Raw genomic sequence first — 16,294 nt, 5'->3', positions numbered from 1 at the left:
TTAGTATTTGTGTATCTGTCCCACCATGTTTCTCTGCTTCTGCAGGCCTTTATCATCTCCTAGCAGAATTATTACACCCAGGTCTGTACTCGTTTTCCAACTTCCAATCTCATCTTCTCCAATCTCTCATCCACCATTGGAGTGATAACCTAAACTCAGATTTGATCATGTTATTCCCTTAATTATAACTCTTCATTCATTCCAAATGCGCTCTTTTGTTTCTTCTTCCATGCCCTTTCTTGGCTTAGCCTCATTTTGTCAGTCTGCCAAGCTTCTAGTACTCTTCCTAGGGCCAGTTCCTAGGGCCTCTGTGAAACCTTCCCTGATCACTCGATGAGAGCCCTTCCTGCTTTCATTTGGTGCTCCTGGGCCTGGTTCTTCTCTTGCAGTGCTCACTATTCTGTAGTGCCTCAATCTGAGTTCTGGACTGTGCTGTGCATCTCACTGGAGCAACATTCTGTGTTATTGAGCCCAGAACAACATGTAGCAGAGAGTAGGTTCTTATTTGGTGTTTGTTTGATGAGGAGATGAGTAGTAAGGAGCTGCAGGCTTGAACAAACCTGATCCTTAGTTTGTAATATAGGGCAGGAAAGAAGGGTGCCTCTGCCCAGGAGCCTGAGAAATACTGCTGGGTCATGAGCCACATGGACCCACTAGGAGAATCCACCCTTAAATTGAAAAGTCGTCTGGCAAGGAGGCAACTTAAGAACGTAGAATATATATCGGTCAATTTTCCACAGTGGCTACTTGCTATCTTTAAAATGTTCTCTCTGCCACTTTCAGGAGCTGCTGTGGCCTACCCACTGAATTAAATGTCCTGTCCTAAGCATCCCCATCCATCCCTGAGTGTCAGGAAGCAGTAGGAGTCTGAAACTCCCTCCCAAGCTCAGGTAGTCAAAGAGTCAAAATCTCAGCATTCCTCACCCTCTCCCAAAGGAGAGTGTCACTCTTTCTCATGACACTCCATTGATCTTTACTCTTTTTGACATATATCTAAAAACCTTCCTATAGCCATCTGAGCCCATCCTTCTCTTGGCCACCCACTGGAGAGATCTTACTTGTCCCTGTATCCTTAAAGTACCTGATCTGAGTAGATGCTCGTGAACTAAACGAATGAGTTAACCAATAACCTAGTTTCAGTGAGGCTAGAGTAACATTTCTCTCAGCTGTGCAGAGACCCTGTCTGGTGCCATTTGCCATTCTTTAAGTCTCTTTAGTCCCTGAGAGCACAGGAGACAGGGTGTTGCCTGACACAATTAAGTGCTTAAAAGCTCCATTTGTTCTTCTGACAACAATTCTCTTCCTCTCCAATTGCAGCAGAAGAGAAGACATAGACTGTGTGGCTACACCAACAAGCTGAGCAGACAGACAATAGGGCCAGAGAGCAATATCCGTGTTGCTCATACAAACAATATACCAAACTCAATCCAACTGATCAACAGAGAGCCTTGGGCTGCTGGAACTTCTCTAAATCGGTGAGGTGTATGACTGAGACACAGAGCTGACACACAAAATGTGCCTATCCCTGGCAGTTTCTTTGGGAGAATCTGCGCTCAGAAACACTCAGGATTGTCTGAGAGACAGATACAGCAGGAATGGAGTCCAGTGGATAGGTCTGTAAGAGGAGCTCTCATTTCATAAGAAGATAGGAGGCTGAGTGCAATGGCTCACGCCTGTAATCCCAGCACTTTGGGAAGCCAGGCGGGCAGATCATGAGGTCAAGAGATCGATACCATCCTGGCCAACATGGTGAAACCCCGTCTCTACTAAAAATACAAGAATTAGCTGGGCGTGGTGGCATGTGCCTGTAGTCCCAGCTATTCGGGAGGCTGAGACAGGAGAATCACTTGAACCTTGGAGGCAGAGGTTGCAGTGAGCCGAGATCGCGCCACTGAACTCCAGCCTGGGCAACAGAGCAAGACTCTGTCTCAAAAGAAAAAAAAAAAAAAGGAGACAGGAAGAGACCCCGGGGACCTCTCAGGGATAGACCTGGGCCTGGTTCAGCTGCTGAGTTGCAACAAGGCCAATTAAATAATTGGTGTGATGGGGAAGGGAGGGAAGCCACTCCTTTCAGGCAAACTCCCACCAGAGACAGGAGGCTCCATGCAGCTGTGACAACAGCAGCAGCAATAACAGGGCAGGGATCTCCTCCTCTTCCTCCCACTAGCTGAGATCTAATGCTTAAATTAGCACCTTGGAAACACCCAGATCTGCTGGCTGCCTTCTCTCCCAGTTCTGACACGCCCCCAGGCCTTCTTTTCAAGCCTGAGTTTCTCTTTCAATTAAATAATTAAAAAAATAAAGACGCGCTCCCCCTAGAGTTTATCTTTCCAAGTAGGGAATGGCCTCTGGATTCTTCCCATCACTATGGGATGGGGAGAGTTATTTGATGATGGTGCCCATGTGACAAGCTTTTATCCATACAGCTTGGTCCAGAAAGGGGCAATGATGACACCAGCATTGCCTGGCTCCCTTGGGGCTTAAGGAGTCAGCCCCTACTCTGTCCTCAGTGGAGGATCACACTAAGAGAGTGAGCAAGAGAAACAAACTTTGATAAACTGTGAGCTCAAGAGCAGGGTCACATCTGTGTCTGTGTTGCTAACCACTCTATCCTTAATACTCAGTTTAATATTTGGGACAGAGCAGATGCTCAATAGTTATTTGGTAAATTAATTGCTGAATCAATGATATCAGGTCTCTGTGATATTCTTAGAAGGGAGAGTGAGGAGCTATTGTTTAAACTTTAAAGAGATAGTTTGTCTTCATCTCATACATGAAAAAACAATCTAGGAAGGAGGAGAGACTTCCTAGAGGTCTCAATAAATGGCAAAAAATGGAATAGGTCATAGCTAAGTCTGAGCCTGGGACCCTGGTTTTCATGGCCTATCCAAATACCCTTAAAGAGCCATTTTGCCCTCTTTTTTGCCCTTTACCTCTCTGACATGCTATCTTGATTTTTTTTTTCTTTCTTTCTTTTTTTTTTTTTTTTTTTGAGACAGAGTCTTGCTCTGTTGCCTAGGCTGGGATGCAGTGGTATGAACATGGTTCACTGCAGCCTCGACCTCCTGGGCTCAAGCAATCCTCCTGCCTCGGCCTCCTGAGTAGCTGGTACTACAGGCATGCAGTACCATGCTGAGCTAATTTTTAAATATTTTTGTAGAGATGGAGTCTCACTATGTTTCCCAGGCTGGGCTATCTTAATTCTTTATGCCGCAAAATGAAGACTCCTGAAGAAACATCACACAAGATTCTGCTGGTCAACAATACACAGGGGATTTAAGGATTTTTGAGGTGCCTCTGGAATACAACCTGGGGACACAGGTCAGGAAGCCGGGCAATGTCTATGACCCTCAAATGAGGGATGACTATATTGCTATTTCCATAAGGCTCTCACTCAACCTCAATAAAGTATTCTCAGGCCGGGCATAGCGGCTCACTCTTGTAATCCCAGCATTTTGGGAGGCTGAGGCGGGCAGACCAATTGAGGTCAGGCATTCAAGACCAGCCTGGCCAACATGGTGAAACCCCATCTCTACTAAAAATACAAAAATTAGCCATGTGTGGTGGCAGGGGCCTATAATCCCAGCTATTTGGGAGGGGGGAAATATATATATATATTCTCTTGCAGACAAGGGTGACTTTAGCAGTTAAAAGGGTCTGAAGGCAGTCAGAGCTTTTCTAAGTGCCTCCTTGCCACAGATACTTCTCCAACTCCAGGTCCACACAGACCGGAAGCAGCTCAAGAGTCCTCTACCCAGCCAAACCACTATTCAGAATTTCAGGCAATAACAGAAGCACCAAGGACAATTGAGAGAGCCTGCTGGCTCTATTTCTTCTCCCCTTTGCTTGAACAGCTATTTCCTCCCTTTTTGGAAACCCCAGCTGGGAGACAAGAAACAACTCATTGCTTCCTTTTCCTGACACATTTGAACCTCCTCGTCCTTCATCCACCCTCTATTTTGATTCTTGATTAGATGCTTAGAACTGGAAGGGCAATCTAGTTTGACAAGCCAGGTTAGCTAGAAAGAGAACTCAGAAAGGAAAATTCTCTTCAGCCAGCCCGAAGTCCTTCTTTAAGTTCATGGGATGGACTTCTCTCCAGGATTTTCTAGCTCCCAAATAATCCAATGATGGCATGAGTCTAGGAAAAAGTCCTGCAACATCTCTCTCTGGTTTAATATTGTATGCTTCTGTAAAACTTCTTTGTTTTGGCTTTTAGAACTGTCTAAGTAGTCATGAAAGGGGGAAAAAGCCTTTTGTCTCCTGCTAAGTGGCCACTAATAATTCTCTCTACCATCCCCCAAAAGGTGTGACAAAAAGGCGGTGATGGGTCCCTGCCAAGGCCCATCTTGGCTGCTGTAATGGGTAGGTTACTCCTCCAGGAAGCTATAAAGCACATCTGTCAGCCAGGGGGTTATAGGCCCAAGGGTAGACCTGTTTCTGGCCACCCTGCCTAATACAGAAGCAGAGCTTCAGAACTTGGAGAGCTCAGCTCTGCTCCAGCCAGCACAGTTCAGAGAAATGGGGCATCCACACTTTCGGGTTTGTAGCTCACCTTGCCTCCTTCCAATTCCAGCTCAGGCTCCAGGGGGATAAAGCGAACACAGCCTAGACATTCCTTCTCTTCCCCCTTCACTATACGAGCTGGCTAGGCCTCCACGTCTCCCACCCGGTTGCCTGACAGACATGCGAGGTCAGGTAGCCCCCGGGGCGGTGGCCAGCAAGCATGGTCTCCCTTAGGCCTACCCTCGGTGCACCCGAGTTGCCCTCCCCCTTCTATTCCCTCCGCGCCAGCAGCGATGACATCATTCCTCCCTGACTCCGGGACCGCGGACAGGCGGCAGGATCCGCGCCCAGCAAGGACTTCAGGCACGTAGGCCTAAGATGATGGGGGCTCTTCGCAACCAGTGGGCACAGGCAACTCCAGCGCGGCCCCACTTCCTCTCCCGTCGGTTCCCGAGCACTCTCATCTGCACCCCGATTCCCCATCTGGTCGCCGTGTACTCTCCTTCCCGGTTTAGATGCCCCCAGCCTGGACTGCCCGCGCTCGCCAACGGAGAATGGAATTCCCAGGTTCTGCACCAACCACCTTCCCCCACTGGGTCCCTCGCCCCGGCCCAGCTTTCCTATCCGTATATCCAGTGGACAGGCGGGCAGGCCCCTCCTCTTTTAAAAGCTGATTCCCAATCTCTCTTAGCCTGACGGCTCCCCCGCCCTAAGCATCACAGGCCTCTAGGATTAAACGCCTCCCCACCTTCCATCCCAGCCCCCTGGGCCTGCCGCCGGCGATGCCCCATGACAGTTCCTTCGCCAGCCCCCGCTATGGGCCTCCACTAGCTGTGTGCACCTTTGTGCCCCCTCCGTTCCATCCGACGGTGCTCCGCCTCCACCGACGGTGCCCTCCGCCCTTACAGGTCCCTTTGCTCTCATCCAGCATATTCTCCCACGGTTTTCTTGTCCTGCAAGTCCCCGTCCCCCGGCAATACGTTTTCAGGGATCTCTTTGCCCCATCCGATGGCGCCCCTCCGCACAATCCCCCCGGCCTGATTCCCTCCCTCCCCCTCAAGCGACGCCCCCTCCCGGCCTTGGCCTGCCAGCCGCCCGCCCCCTCACCAGCGGCTGCATCTCCGAGTGCGCGGTGGGCACCTGGAACCGGTCGATCTCCTCCATCATGGTGCCGGCGGGCGAGCGGGCCAGGGGCCGGGCGCGGCCAGGGACGCCGACGGGACCGCGCGGGGCGGCGGCCCCAGGAGCCCGGCGGGTGGTGCAGACTAGGCCTTCCCGGACCAGTCGGGCTGGCAGGGGCCGGGCGGATGCAGGGGTGGGCGGGGGCGAGAGGTTCGCAGACTGGCTGAAGCCGGCGTGACTCCGTGGGCTTGCCTAGCACTACCGCGGCTGTGGCCGGGCCGAGCCGCAGGTCTTGCCTCGCCTCCTACTCCGCCGCCGCCTCCTGTCAGCAGCTCAGCCACTGCGGTGACTCGGCAACTCCACTTCCGGGTCCGGGACACCGCCCGGGACTTGCATTATTCATGAGGAGGCGGTGTCTGGGGACCCCAGCCCCACCCACATGCGGGAGTTCCGAAGGCGCGCGACCGCCCGGCTGCGATTCCTGAGAGGGCGGGGCTTAGTGGAGACTGGCTCACCGCGCGCCCAACCCCGCCTCCTTCCCGGGCCGGCTGGGCGCGCCAGAGGCGCCTGCGCCTTGGCTGCCGGGCGGTTGCTGGGTAACCGCGTCAGGGAGTTGGATTCTGTCCTGCAAGGGCACGGGGACCCACAACGACGGCTGTCCCTAAAGAACACTTGCGACTGGTAGTTGAAGTGGAGAGTCCAGATTTCTTGTGTGTGGTCAAGGAGACGGACGAACTTTTTGTCTTCAGACGAGGGAGCGTTTTGTAGACTCTCCGGGGGTTGAGATGCTTCCTGCTTCTGCGAAGGCTCCCCATAAACAGTCTCGTAAGCAGGTAACGCACGCACACCTTCCTTCTGATGACCTCTTACCTTCGTCGTCGCCAGTGACCACTAATCATACCTCTCCTACTGATCCTTGATCTTTTATCTGTTGACCCCTAACCTTCTCACCCCCGTGACCTCTAGCAAGTGCTCCCACTGACCTCTGACTCTGTCCTACTCTTTCCCACTAATCCTGGCCTCCTCTCCCATACTACCCCAACCCACTGTTTCTTACCTCTCTCCTTTTATCCACCATTCCCATCTCTTCACTTTACCCCACGGACTCATTCTGACCAGTCTATCCTCCTTAACTCCCCCATCCCCATTCCCACGAGTCCCTTCCTCCTTGTCCTCACATTCTTGTCCCAAAGGAATTTTTCTTTTTCTTTTCTTTTTTTTTTTTTTGAGACAGAGGCTCGCCCTGTAGCCCAGGCTGGAGTGCAGTGGCGCCATCTCAGCTCTCTGTAACCTCTGCCTCCTGGGAGCAAGCGATTCTCCCGCTTCAGCCTCCCGAGTAGCTGGGACCAAAGGCATAGGCCACCACTTCCGGCTAAATTTTGTATTTTTGGTAGAGACGGGGTTTCCCTATGTTGTCCAGCTCGTCTGGAACTCCTGAGCTCAAGCGATCCCGCTACCTTGACCTCCGGAAGTTCTGGGATTACACGTGAGCCACTGCGCCCAGCCTCAAAGGCATTCTTTATCCAACCCTTTACTGTGTGCTTAGCTCCAGGCTAGGTGGGAACACAGGCCTTGCTGTTTGGGAGCCCACAGAGGGTGCGCAAGAGAACTAAACAGAATACAGGATAGGCTATGTGCAGGAGTTTGATTTATTTTCTGTGCTGGGAGATTTATGAGGAGAAAGAGGGCAGGCAAAGAGGAAGAGGAGAGAGGCCCTTTTCTCATCCCTGTCCCCACCCCCACACTGCACAACCCGGACACTCGCCCCCAACTATTTCTAGAGCCTCATGTGTCTCTCTTCCCTGCGAGCCCCTGGTCCACTCCTGTGATTCATTCAGCTATGTGAACATTATGCTCTGATTACCACCTGGACAGATGTCATCCCTTCTCACAGGAAACCCAAGTCATACCCCCCTTAACCCACTGAGCACCGAGTTCTGCCTTCTTCCTCAGCATCACCACGGAAGGCAAGGCAGTCCCAGTTTCCCAAGGAGTCTTCTGTGGTGAAGCAACTTAGTCCTTCAAGAACTTTTTCCAAACCCTTTATGAATTACCACTCTGGCTAATGTGTAGTTTCTAGCTCTGGAAAGCAGGACTTCTATTTATTTATTCCAGATTTACCTCACTCAAGTCTAGGTATATTGAGGTTTAGAGAGCCAATCTGTGTCCATGCTACTTACGACTTTGCATATTTTGGTCTGGCCACCTCTATGTTAGCCTTTGCTCCTCTGCCTCTTTTACCTGGCCTTCTGTAGCAGATGGCCGTGACTTTCTTAGGTCTCTGCAGCCTTGGGGAAGCTGCTAGTCCTGTAAGAACATGCCTTAATTTTATATCGGGGTTGGGCTTTACGTTGAAGTTCATGTACTGTGTTTTAGCCTCCTGACCCTATATTTACAGGCAGTTTGCTTTTATTTATTTTTTATTTATTTATTTATTTATTTATTTATTTTTTGAGACGAAGTCTCGCTCTGTCGCCCAGGCTGGAGTGCAGTGGCCGGATCTCAGCTCACTGCAAGCTCCGCCTCCTGGGTTTACGCCATTCTCTTGCCTCAGCCTCCTGAGTAGCTGGGACTACAGGCGTCCGCCACCTCGCCCGGCTAGTTTTTTGTATTTTTTAGTAGAGACACGGTTTCACTGTGTTAGCCAGGATGGTCTCGATCTCCTGACCTCGTGATCAGCCGGTCTCGGCCTCCCAAAGTGCTGGGATTACAGGCTTGAGCCACTGCGCCCGGCCTGTTTTTTATTTTTTATTTATTTTTATTTTTTATTATTATTATTTTTTTGAGACTGAGTCTCGCTCTGCCTCCCAGGCTGGAGTGCAGTGGCGCGATCTCGGCTCACTGCAAGCTCCACCTCCCGGGTTTACACCATTCTCCTGCCTCAGCCTCCGGAGTAGCTGGGACTACAGGCGCCCGCCACCACGCCTGGCTAATTTTTTGTATTTTTTAGTAGAGACGGGGTTTCACAGTGTTAGTCAGGATGGTCTCGATCTCCTGACCTCGTGATCCGCCCGCCTCAGCCTCCCAAAGTGCTGGGATTACAGGCGTGAGCCACCGCGCCCGGCCTATTTTTTATTTTTGAAACGGAGTTTCGCTCTTGTCACCCAGGATGGAGTGCAGTGGCACGATCTTGGCTCACTGCAACCTCCACCTCCCGGTTCAAGGGATTCTCCTGCCTCAGCCTCCCAAGGAGCTGGGATTACAGGCATGCGCCACCACGCCTGGCTAGTTTTTTTTTTTTTTTTTTTTTTTTTGGAGACAGGTCTTGTTCTGTCGCCCAGGCTGGAGTGCAGTGGCGCGATCTTGACTCACTGCAAGCTCCGCCTCCTGGGTTCACGTCATTCTCCTGCCTCAGCCTCCTAAGTAGCTGGGACTATAGGCGCCTGCCACCACGCCCGGCTAATTTTTTTGTACCACGCCCGATTAATTTTTTTGTATTTTTAGTAGAGACAGGGTTTCACTGTGTTAGCCACGATGGTCTTGATCTCCTGACCTCGTGATCCGTCCGCTTCGGCCTCCCAAAGTGCTGGGATTACAGGTGTGAGCCACCGCACCAAGCCAGTTTTTGTATTTTTAGTAGAGACGGGGTTTCACCATATTGGTCAGGCTGGTCTTGGACTCCTGACCTCAGGTGATCCACAGGCCTAGGACTCCCAAAATGCTAGGATTACAGGTGTGAGCCCCCGTGCCCCAGCAGTTTGCTTTTTTTTTTTTTTTTTTTTTTGAGACGGAGTCTCACGCTGTTGCCCAGGCTGGAGTGCAGTGGCGCGATCTCGGCTCACTGCAAGCTCCGCCTCCTGGGTTCACGCCATTCTCCTGCCTCAGCCTCCTGAGTAGCTAGGACTACAGGCGCCCGCCACCGCGCCCGGCTAATTTTTTGTATTTTTAGTAGAGACGGGGTTTCACTGTGGTCTCGATCTCCTGACCTTGTGATCCGCCCGCCTCGGCCTCCCAAAGTGCTGGGATTACAGGCTTGAGCCACCGCGCCCGGCCCAGCAGTTTGCTTTTAAAATTATTGAGGTTTGGTTTACATATAATAGAATGTACCATTTTAGTTGTACGTGTTGACAAATTTTAACAAATTTACACACGTATGAACCACCACCACACTCAAGATATAGGATACTTTCTCTATCCCAAGAAGTTCCCTGTGCCTCATCCCACCTCCTATCCCCCACCCCTGGCCTGCCTAGGTAACCACAGATCTGCTTTCTGTCATTACAGATTCGATTTGTCTTTTCTAGCAACTTACAATTTGAACAAACTTGGGGATGGGTTGCTGTAGCCCATTAGGGAGACATTAGAGACTAGCTACAATGAGAGCAGAGAGAGGTGATAGTAGACAGAAAGCAGAAAAAACTGGGTCAACTGGCCCCGTACACATCAGCACTGCTCTATGGAGGGAAGGGTTGTTTTAATTCAGAGTAAATATTGGTGTGCGGGGTGTGAGAAAAGGTTGGGTTGTGCTAGGTTGTATTCATCATTTTCTTGCCTCAGTGAAGACCAATTTGAGTCAGTGCTAATCAGGTGTGGGATGTCCTAGAGATGTTTGAGAAGTTGTCCCTGTCCTCTGGGAATTCAGTTCAATGGGGGAGACAGAACACAGGCATACAAAAATAAAGGAGGATGGAATCCCTGAGGATGAAGGAGAGAGAGGCCAGCAGGTTAGAGCAGCAGAAAGGCTTCAGAGAGGAGGTAGGTAGGACTGGGATGCCAGGGGTGAGGGATAGAGGGATAGAGGATAGAGAGGAGTTTAAATTCCGTTTGTTCATGTCACTCCACTGGTCACCTTTTAGTGATTCCCTGTTGCTCTCAGGATAAAGTCCCAAAAGTCCAATTTGCTTGGTATGGCCTTTGCCAGCCTGCATGATCTTGCCTTTGCTACCCATCCTACTTCAAATCACCACCTATATGAAAATTCCACAATCCCAGCAAACTGAACTGCCCTCACTTCCTAGAAAGTAATATTCACACTGTTTATCTCCTCTAAGCTTTTGAAATCTTTTCTGTCTGCTTCTACCTACTCTACTCCACCCTGCCCCAAATCTTTCATTCATATCCTATTCATACTGCAGGTCTAAGCTTGGCATTCATATTCTTCTACAAAGGATTAAGTCCCCTTTCTGGAGGCAGGATAGGGTGATATCCCCACTAGACTATAAACTCTGTTATGGTAAGGATCATGTCTGTCTTGTTCATTGTTGATTCCCCTCTGCCTAGCACAATACCTGGAATACATTGAATTCTAAGAAAATGAGTTCAATATGAATTCTGAATGCCCTAAATTGTTCTTGGAAATTATCATCTGAATGTGTCTGAAGGATAGGAAGGGGTGAAACTGGTATGGGGAGACTAGTGGGGGATTATAACAAGGAAATGTAACTGTGTAAGCATGGTTTTCCAGGTGCATGTTTATATCTGCTTTGGCAGTAGGGCTGTGAATGATTCAAATTTGAACCATACATATCCATGCCTTGAGAGATGGGTTTTGGAGACTAAGAGATAAAAATATTGATGTATAAATATTCATGCAGTAATTATTTATCGTACACACTCTGTGTTAGGTACTGTTCTAGGTATCGGTGATATAGCAAGAAACAAAACAAACAAAAATCCCTGCTCTCATGGAGCTTATTTTTTAGTTGGAGGTAAAGTGGCAATAAATAAATATGTAAAATATATAGTATATTAGATGGTGATAGATGCCAAGAAGAAAACTAAATCAGAGAAGTAGACTAAGAAGTTCAGGGAATCAGAAGATTATCATTTAAATAGGATGAACAGGGAAGGTATCACAGAGGTGGCATATGAGCAAAGACCTGAAGGAAATGAAAGAACTATGCAATATCTGGGGGTGGGGTGTGGGGTGAAGGGGTGGGGACAGGGGAAGCATTCCAGACAGATGGCATAGCAAGTATAAAGTCCCTCGAGATGGGAGCCTGCTACACATCTTCTGGATCAGCAAGGAAGGGAGTGGGGAATGTGGCAGGAGATAAGGTCAAAGAGGTACATTCCCCTATTCCATAGAGTTAATCAAATAACCCATGGCATATTAAATTGGTCATTATGGAGCTCCATGAATCATAATTTGTAATTAAAATGCATGAATGTCAGGCACCATAAACCATACATGACCAGCTCAAAACATCACTTGTAATGCCCCAATAGCAAAGCGTCCTTCCTGAAAATTATGAGAATGCCAACTGGCTGCATGTATGCATGTACAGGAGGAGCTTTGCAGCATTGCCAAACATTGCCTGGCAGCCAAACTTCTTAGTAGAAAACCAAATTAGAATCTTCTGTGAACTCCAGTTAAAAGCTAATTTTAGTTTATGACTAACAAATTTTAGTACCCCTTTATAACTCAGTTGGTTACCATAAAAAAAAAAAAATCAAAGTCTGGAATTTTACATCATTCTCCTGTAAAAGCCAAAGAAAATACTTTTATTTTGGATCATTTTGTGGTCTCTCAAGAAGCTCCTATGGTGCAATACTTTTAGAAATATTGATATAGATTAGGGGTGACCAGGGTAGGAGTGAGTGGGCAGGATTGGGCATGAGGCCAAAAGAGAGTCTTGGATGATTCAGAGATTTTGAGCCTGGTGATGGGGCCTGGTATCTGTAGATGAAAAGACAGGAGGTGAACAGAATCTAGGGGAAGTTGATGTGCTTCTGTATGTCCAAAGTAAGATAGCTTCACTCCTGTGACCTCAGTGTCATTCTTACACATATATTCCTCAAGCCCTAGATATGATCTTTTACTCCCTTACCTCTTAAATATGTCTCAAGTTAAACTACTTTTTTCATATACACTGCCACCTCCCTAGCCCAGCCTACAATCATCTCTTACCAAAGAGTGCTATAAAAGCCATGTAACTAGTCTTCCCTCATTCACTTGTGCCCTTTCCAATCCATTCTCTACACTGCATCAAAAGTGATCTTTTCAAACTGTCAATCTGATTATGCCATCCCCCACCCAGAACACTTCAGTGACTTCCCATTGCTCTTACGATAGGGACCAGAATTTTAGATAATCCCTCCAGAGGCCTGAATGGGCCTAAGACCTACTTGGGTCTCTATACCTTAATTTGTACCACTCTTCTCCCATTATCGCTGTACCTTAGTTCTATGTGCTGCCCCCTCTTTCTGGAATGCTCTTCATACCCTCCCTCACACATATACTCACTCCTAAGATTTCAACCCCCAAATCAATCCCCACAACCTGCCCCAATTCCCCCTGCCCTGTTATGGAAGATAGAGTAAGTTTCCTCTGTTATATAGTCTCATTGCTCTGTGTTCCTTTCTTCCATAGCATGCATCACGGTTTGTAATTATTCACTTATTTGTGTAATTATTTGATTATTGTATATCTCTCCCATTAGATTGTGAGCTCCTTGAGAGCAGGGCCTGTGGATGTTTTTGCTTATATCTGTATTCTCAGCTCCTAAAACAGTGGCCGTGATGACCTCAGAAGCTCTTGTTGAATGTTGAATGAATGATCAACTGTGGTTGGGGAAGTAGCACAGTGTTCTATGGAAGCATGTGGTAGGCGGTCTTCGTTCTGATTCTCGGGAAATTAGGGAAGACTTCTGGGGGGACCACCAGTATTTTAAGGTTTGGATAGAAGAAGAAGAGTTCAAAATGGAGAATAAGAAGGCATAATCAGAGAAGTAAGAAGACAACAAGGAAAACTAATATCCCAGAAGTCAAAGGAAGAATGTGTTTCAGTGAAACTGTATGGTCAGCCAAGTTGCATGTTGCTAAAGTGTCAATGAAGATAAACACTAAGATACAACTATTAGATTTAATAACTTGGAAGTTATTGGGGACCTTGGAAAGGACAATTTCAGAGGGAAAAGCTAAACTGAAAGCTAAGAAGGCAGTAAGGAGTATGTAGGCAGATTGTTTTTTAAGATGAAAGACTTGAATATATTAAATGCTGAGGGGAAGGATCCTAAATGGAGAGAGAAGTTGAAGATAAAGAAGGAAGATAAATAATGACTAGAGCCAAGTCTCGGAGGAGATGATGTTGTGGACAGGAGGAGGCACACTTTGTAACAGGACAGGAGAAGGGATGGATGCAGTTGATGATAATTTTGAGGTTTAGCAGCAGAAAACTGAGAGAGTTTTTTCTTCTTTTCCCCTACTAGTGTTATGGAATTCCTTCTGGAAGTGATAACTAGAAAACAATTTTTGCCAATGGCAGTTCCATTTTGTTATGATTATAGTCATGCTATTTTCAGAGTTAGAGTCTGAGGTTTGTCATGCACAATTATCAGATTACAAAACAGCTGTGAGCATTTGAGGCCAGAACTTGTTTTCCTCCCCTGTGTACTAGGGGGCCTAGCACATTGTTAGCACTCGATACATGCCAGGTACTCAAATAATAATGGCAGAGGACTCTTGTGCTTGTTGCTGGGCTTTGCAGACTGCAAGTTGATGCTAAGGAGTAATGTTGACTCTCTGACTCCAGCTGTGAGCAAGCCACATGAAATTGTTTTCTGCCAGTTAGGAATTTGTATCAAGTGTTCAATCTTTGCAGTCACTGAGCACTGACAGAGTTGTATGCAAGAGGCAAGCAAAGGACAAAGCTGTTGTAACTTTAGTTTCACTGGTTTGAGTCTTGCAACACTTTGTTCTACTCATAGAGTCACTGGATTCTGGTTTACATGGTGGATTTATGTCCTCCATTTGTCTCACCTCCTAGATTGAGAACCCTGGGTGTGAGAACCAGCTCAATCTTGGTTCCTCTTTAGCTGTCATCCGAGGACCTGGCACATAGTAGATGCTTAATAAATGCTGGATGAATGAATAATGACTGAATGAGTTAGTTGATGAGTGAATAAATGAGTGATGAGAGGTCTGTACTATGCTACCCTGAACACTAACTTTTCTTTCTTGGCCTGCAGAAGAAGTAATTCATGCCTCTTTCATCCTAGTCAAAGTAGCCTAATCCTATTAATTATGTAGGGACCCTATCCCTAATGTTAAGCTTATTTTTCTACTTTTATTCTTACATCACATCCATTTGCTCATTTACTTATTTTCTCAATGTGTCATGTATTCAGCCTCAAATCTTATTTGGGAACAAACTGGAGTGTATATGGACAAAATAATCTGCTGCTCCTTGGAGAGGCATCTGCTTCTGTGCCTCTGTGTCTTTGTTAATTATTTTGTTCCTTCTGCATGGAATGCCCAAGTCTTCTCTACTCTTCCTACCCTTTACAGACCTGGCAAACTCTAACGCACATTACTTGAGTTAAGCTCTTTAGCTTACAAAGAACAGAGGCTCACTCAAGTTACCTCAGATAAAACAGGATGAGAGAAGGGGGAAGGTATATATGTGGGGAGTTACAGATGGTTATTATAAATACATAGATAACCTAGAATTGAAATTTGAAAACAATTGATTCTGAAACAGGTATAGGAACCAACTGCTTTCTCTATGTCTCTCACGGCCTGTCTATTTCTCTTAACAATTATGTTTCATTCTTATTCTTGTTTCCCAACTGGCCAGATTTCCATGGTCTCTGCTCCCTCATAATTTTAGTCTGTTTCCAGCTTATCATGGCTGTTCTGACCTCTCTACCTCACAAACATTTCCATCAATATCTCCATCCAACTACTGGTTCACCCGGTAGTCCTAGTTCAAATTCTTAAGGAGGGAATCTGATTGACCCTAGCTCATCTGTTCATGCTAGGCAATGTCAGCAAGGGACAAGATCCTATGGCTCTTTAAGCAACCAAAGCTAGAAGGAGATATTCTCTTTGCTCAGCTCCTCCAGCGGAAGATATAACTTGCTTTACTCTAAAGTAACTTCTGTGTTGTTTCTGGTAAATCTCTTTCTCATGAATTGTGCAGGAAGGGGCCTCAGATTTCTTCTAGTCCAATGCTTTCATTCAGGGCTGATATTTACATTACAAAAGGTCCTGTCCTTTACAAAATGCTTTACTGTAGGGTTTTAAAAATAGCACATTTCTGCAATGAATTTTAAAATACAGCACACAGGTCGGGCATGATGGCTCATGGCTGTAATCCTCGCACTTTGGGAGGCTGAGGCAGGAGGATCACTTGAGCCTAGGAGTTTGAGACCAGCCTGGACAATATAGCAAGACCCCATCTCTATACACACATACAAAAATTAGCCAGGTGGCATGCACCTGTAGTTCCAGCTACTCAGAAGGCTGAGGCGGGAGGATCCCTTGAGCCCAGGAGTTCAAGACTCCAGTGAGCTATGATTGTTACCACTGCACTCCAGCCTGGGCAACAGAGTGAGAACGTGTCTCTAAAATAAATAAATAAAATGCAGTATACTTTATATATAACCTTAAAGACCTTGATTTAGGGGATTTATATTCTGGCCATGGTGCAGAAATCTACACTGGACTTTCCCTCCCACTGTAAACAGCTGTAAGCCTGTACACAATATATGACACTAATATTTTTAGGTATTGGACAATAAATAACATAGGACAGTGACTCCTGAGGGAAGGAAAACACTCAACGTGAGTCACACATTTACCCTTGCTCTCTGCCTAAGGACAATTTCTTGATCATGGCTCAGAGAGGTAGATCCAAAGGAGAGCATGATTGTACCAGGGAGTAACCCAGATGTTGGAATTAGCAAGCAATGTCTTTAAGGCAGCTGTTATAAATGTATTTATG

At 47.2% G+C, this 16,294-nt stretch overlaps 2 protein-coding genes across 20 annotated transcripts in view; one reads left to right on the top strand and one right to left on the bottom strand.

The window, feature by feature from the left end:
- The window catches only part of FAM219A (family with sequence similarity 219 member A), a 59,097-nt gene extending 53,117 nt beyond the window's left edge, over window positions 1-5,980 (bottom strand). For 6 of the 11 annotated variants that reach the window (XM_074017291.1, XM_074017293.1, XM_005581489.4 and 3 more), the window contains exon 1: window positions 5,614-5,980. Coding sequence is in view for 8 of the 11 variants with exons in the window: in XM_005581489.4 (XP_005581546.1) it covers window positions 5,614-5,673 (60 nt within the window). In the remaining 3 variants the exon portion in view is untranslated. The remainder of the gene's footprint in view (window positions 1-5,613) is intronic. The other 5 variants (XM_074017292.1, XM_065531016.1, XM_065531017.1 and 2 more) reach the window with 1 other exon arrangement.
- A 257-nt stretch (window positions 5,981-6,237) lies between these two features.
- DNAI1 (dynein axonemal intermediate chain 1) overlaps window positions 6,238-16,294 on the top strand; it is a 98,982-nt gene continuing 88,925 nt past the window's right edge. For all 9 annotated transcript variants that reach the window (XM_045373382.3, XM_074017265.1, XM_074017264.1 and 6 more), the window contains exon 1: window positions 6,238-6,461. In XM_045373382.3, the coding sequence (XP_045229317.1) occupies window positions 6,414-6,461 (48 nt within the window). In that variant the 5' untranslated portion in view covers window positions 6,238-6,413. The remainder of the gene's footprint in view (window positions 6,462-16,294) is intronic.

The sequence above is a fragment of the Macaca fascicularis genome, chromosome 15 (genome assembly GCF_037993035.2).
Source record: "Macaca fascicularis isolate 582-1 chromosome 15, T2T-MFA8v1.1".
Taxonomy (NCBI): domain Eukaryota; kingdom Metazoa; phylum Chordata; class Mammalia; order Primates; family Cercopithecidae; genus Macaca; species Macaca fascicularis.
This window is presented reverse-complemented; position numbering and strand designations above follow the sequence as displayed.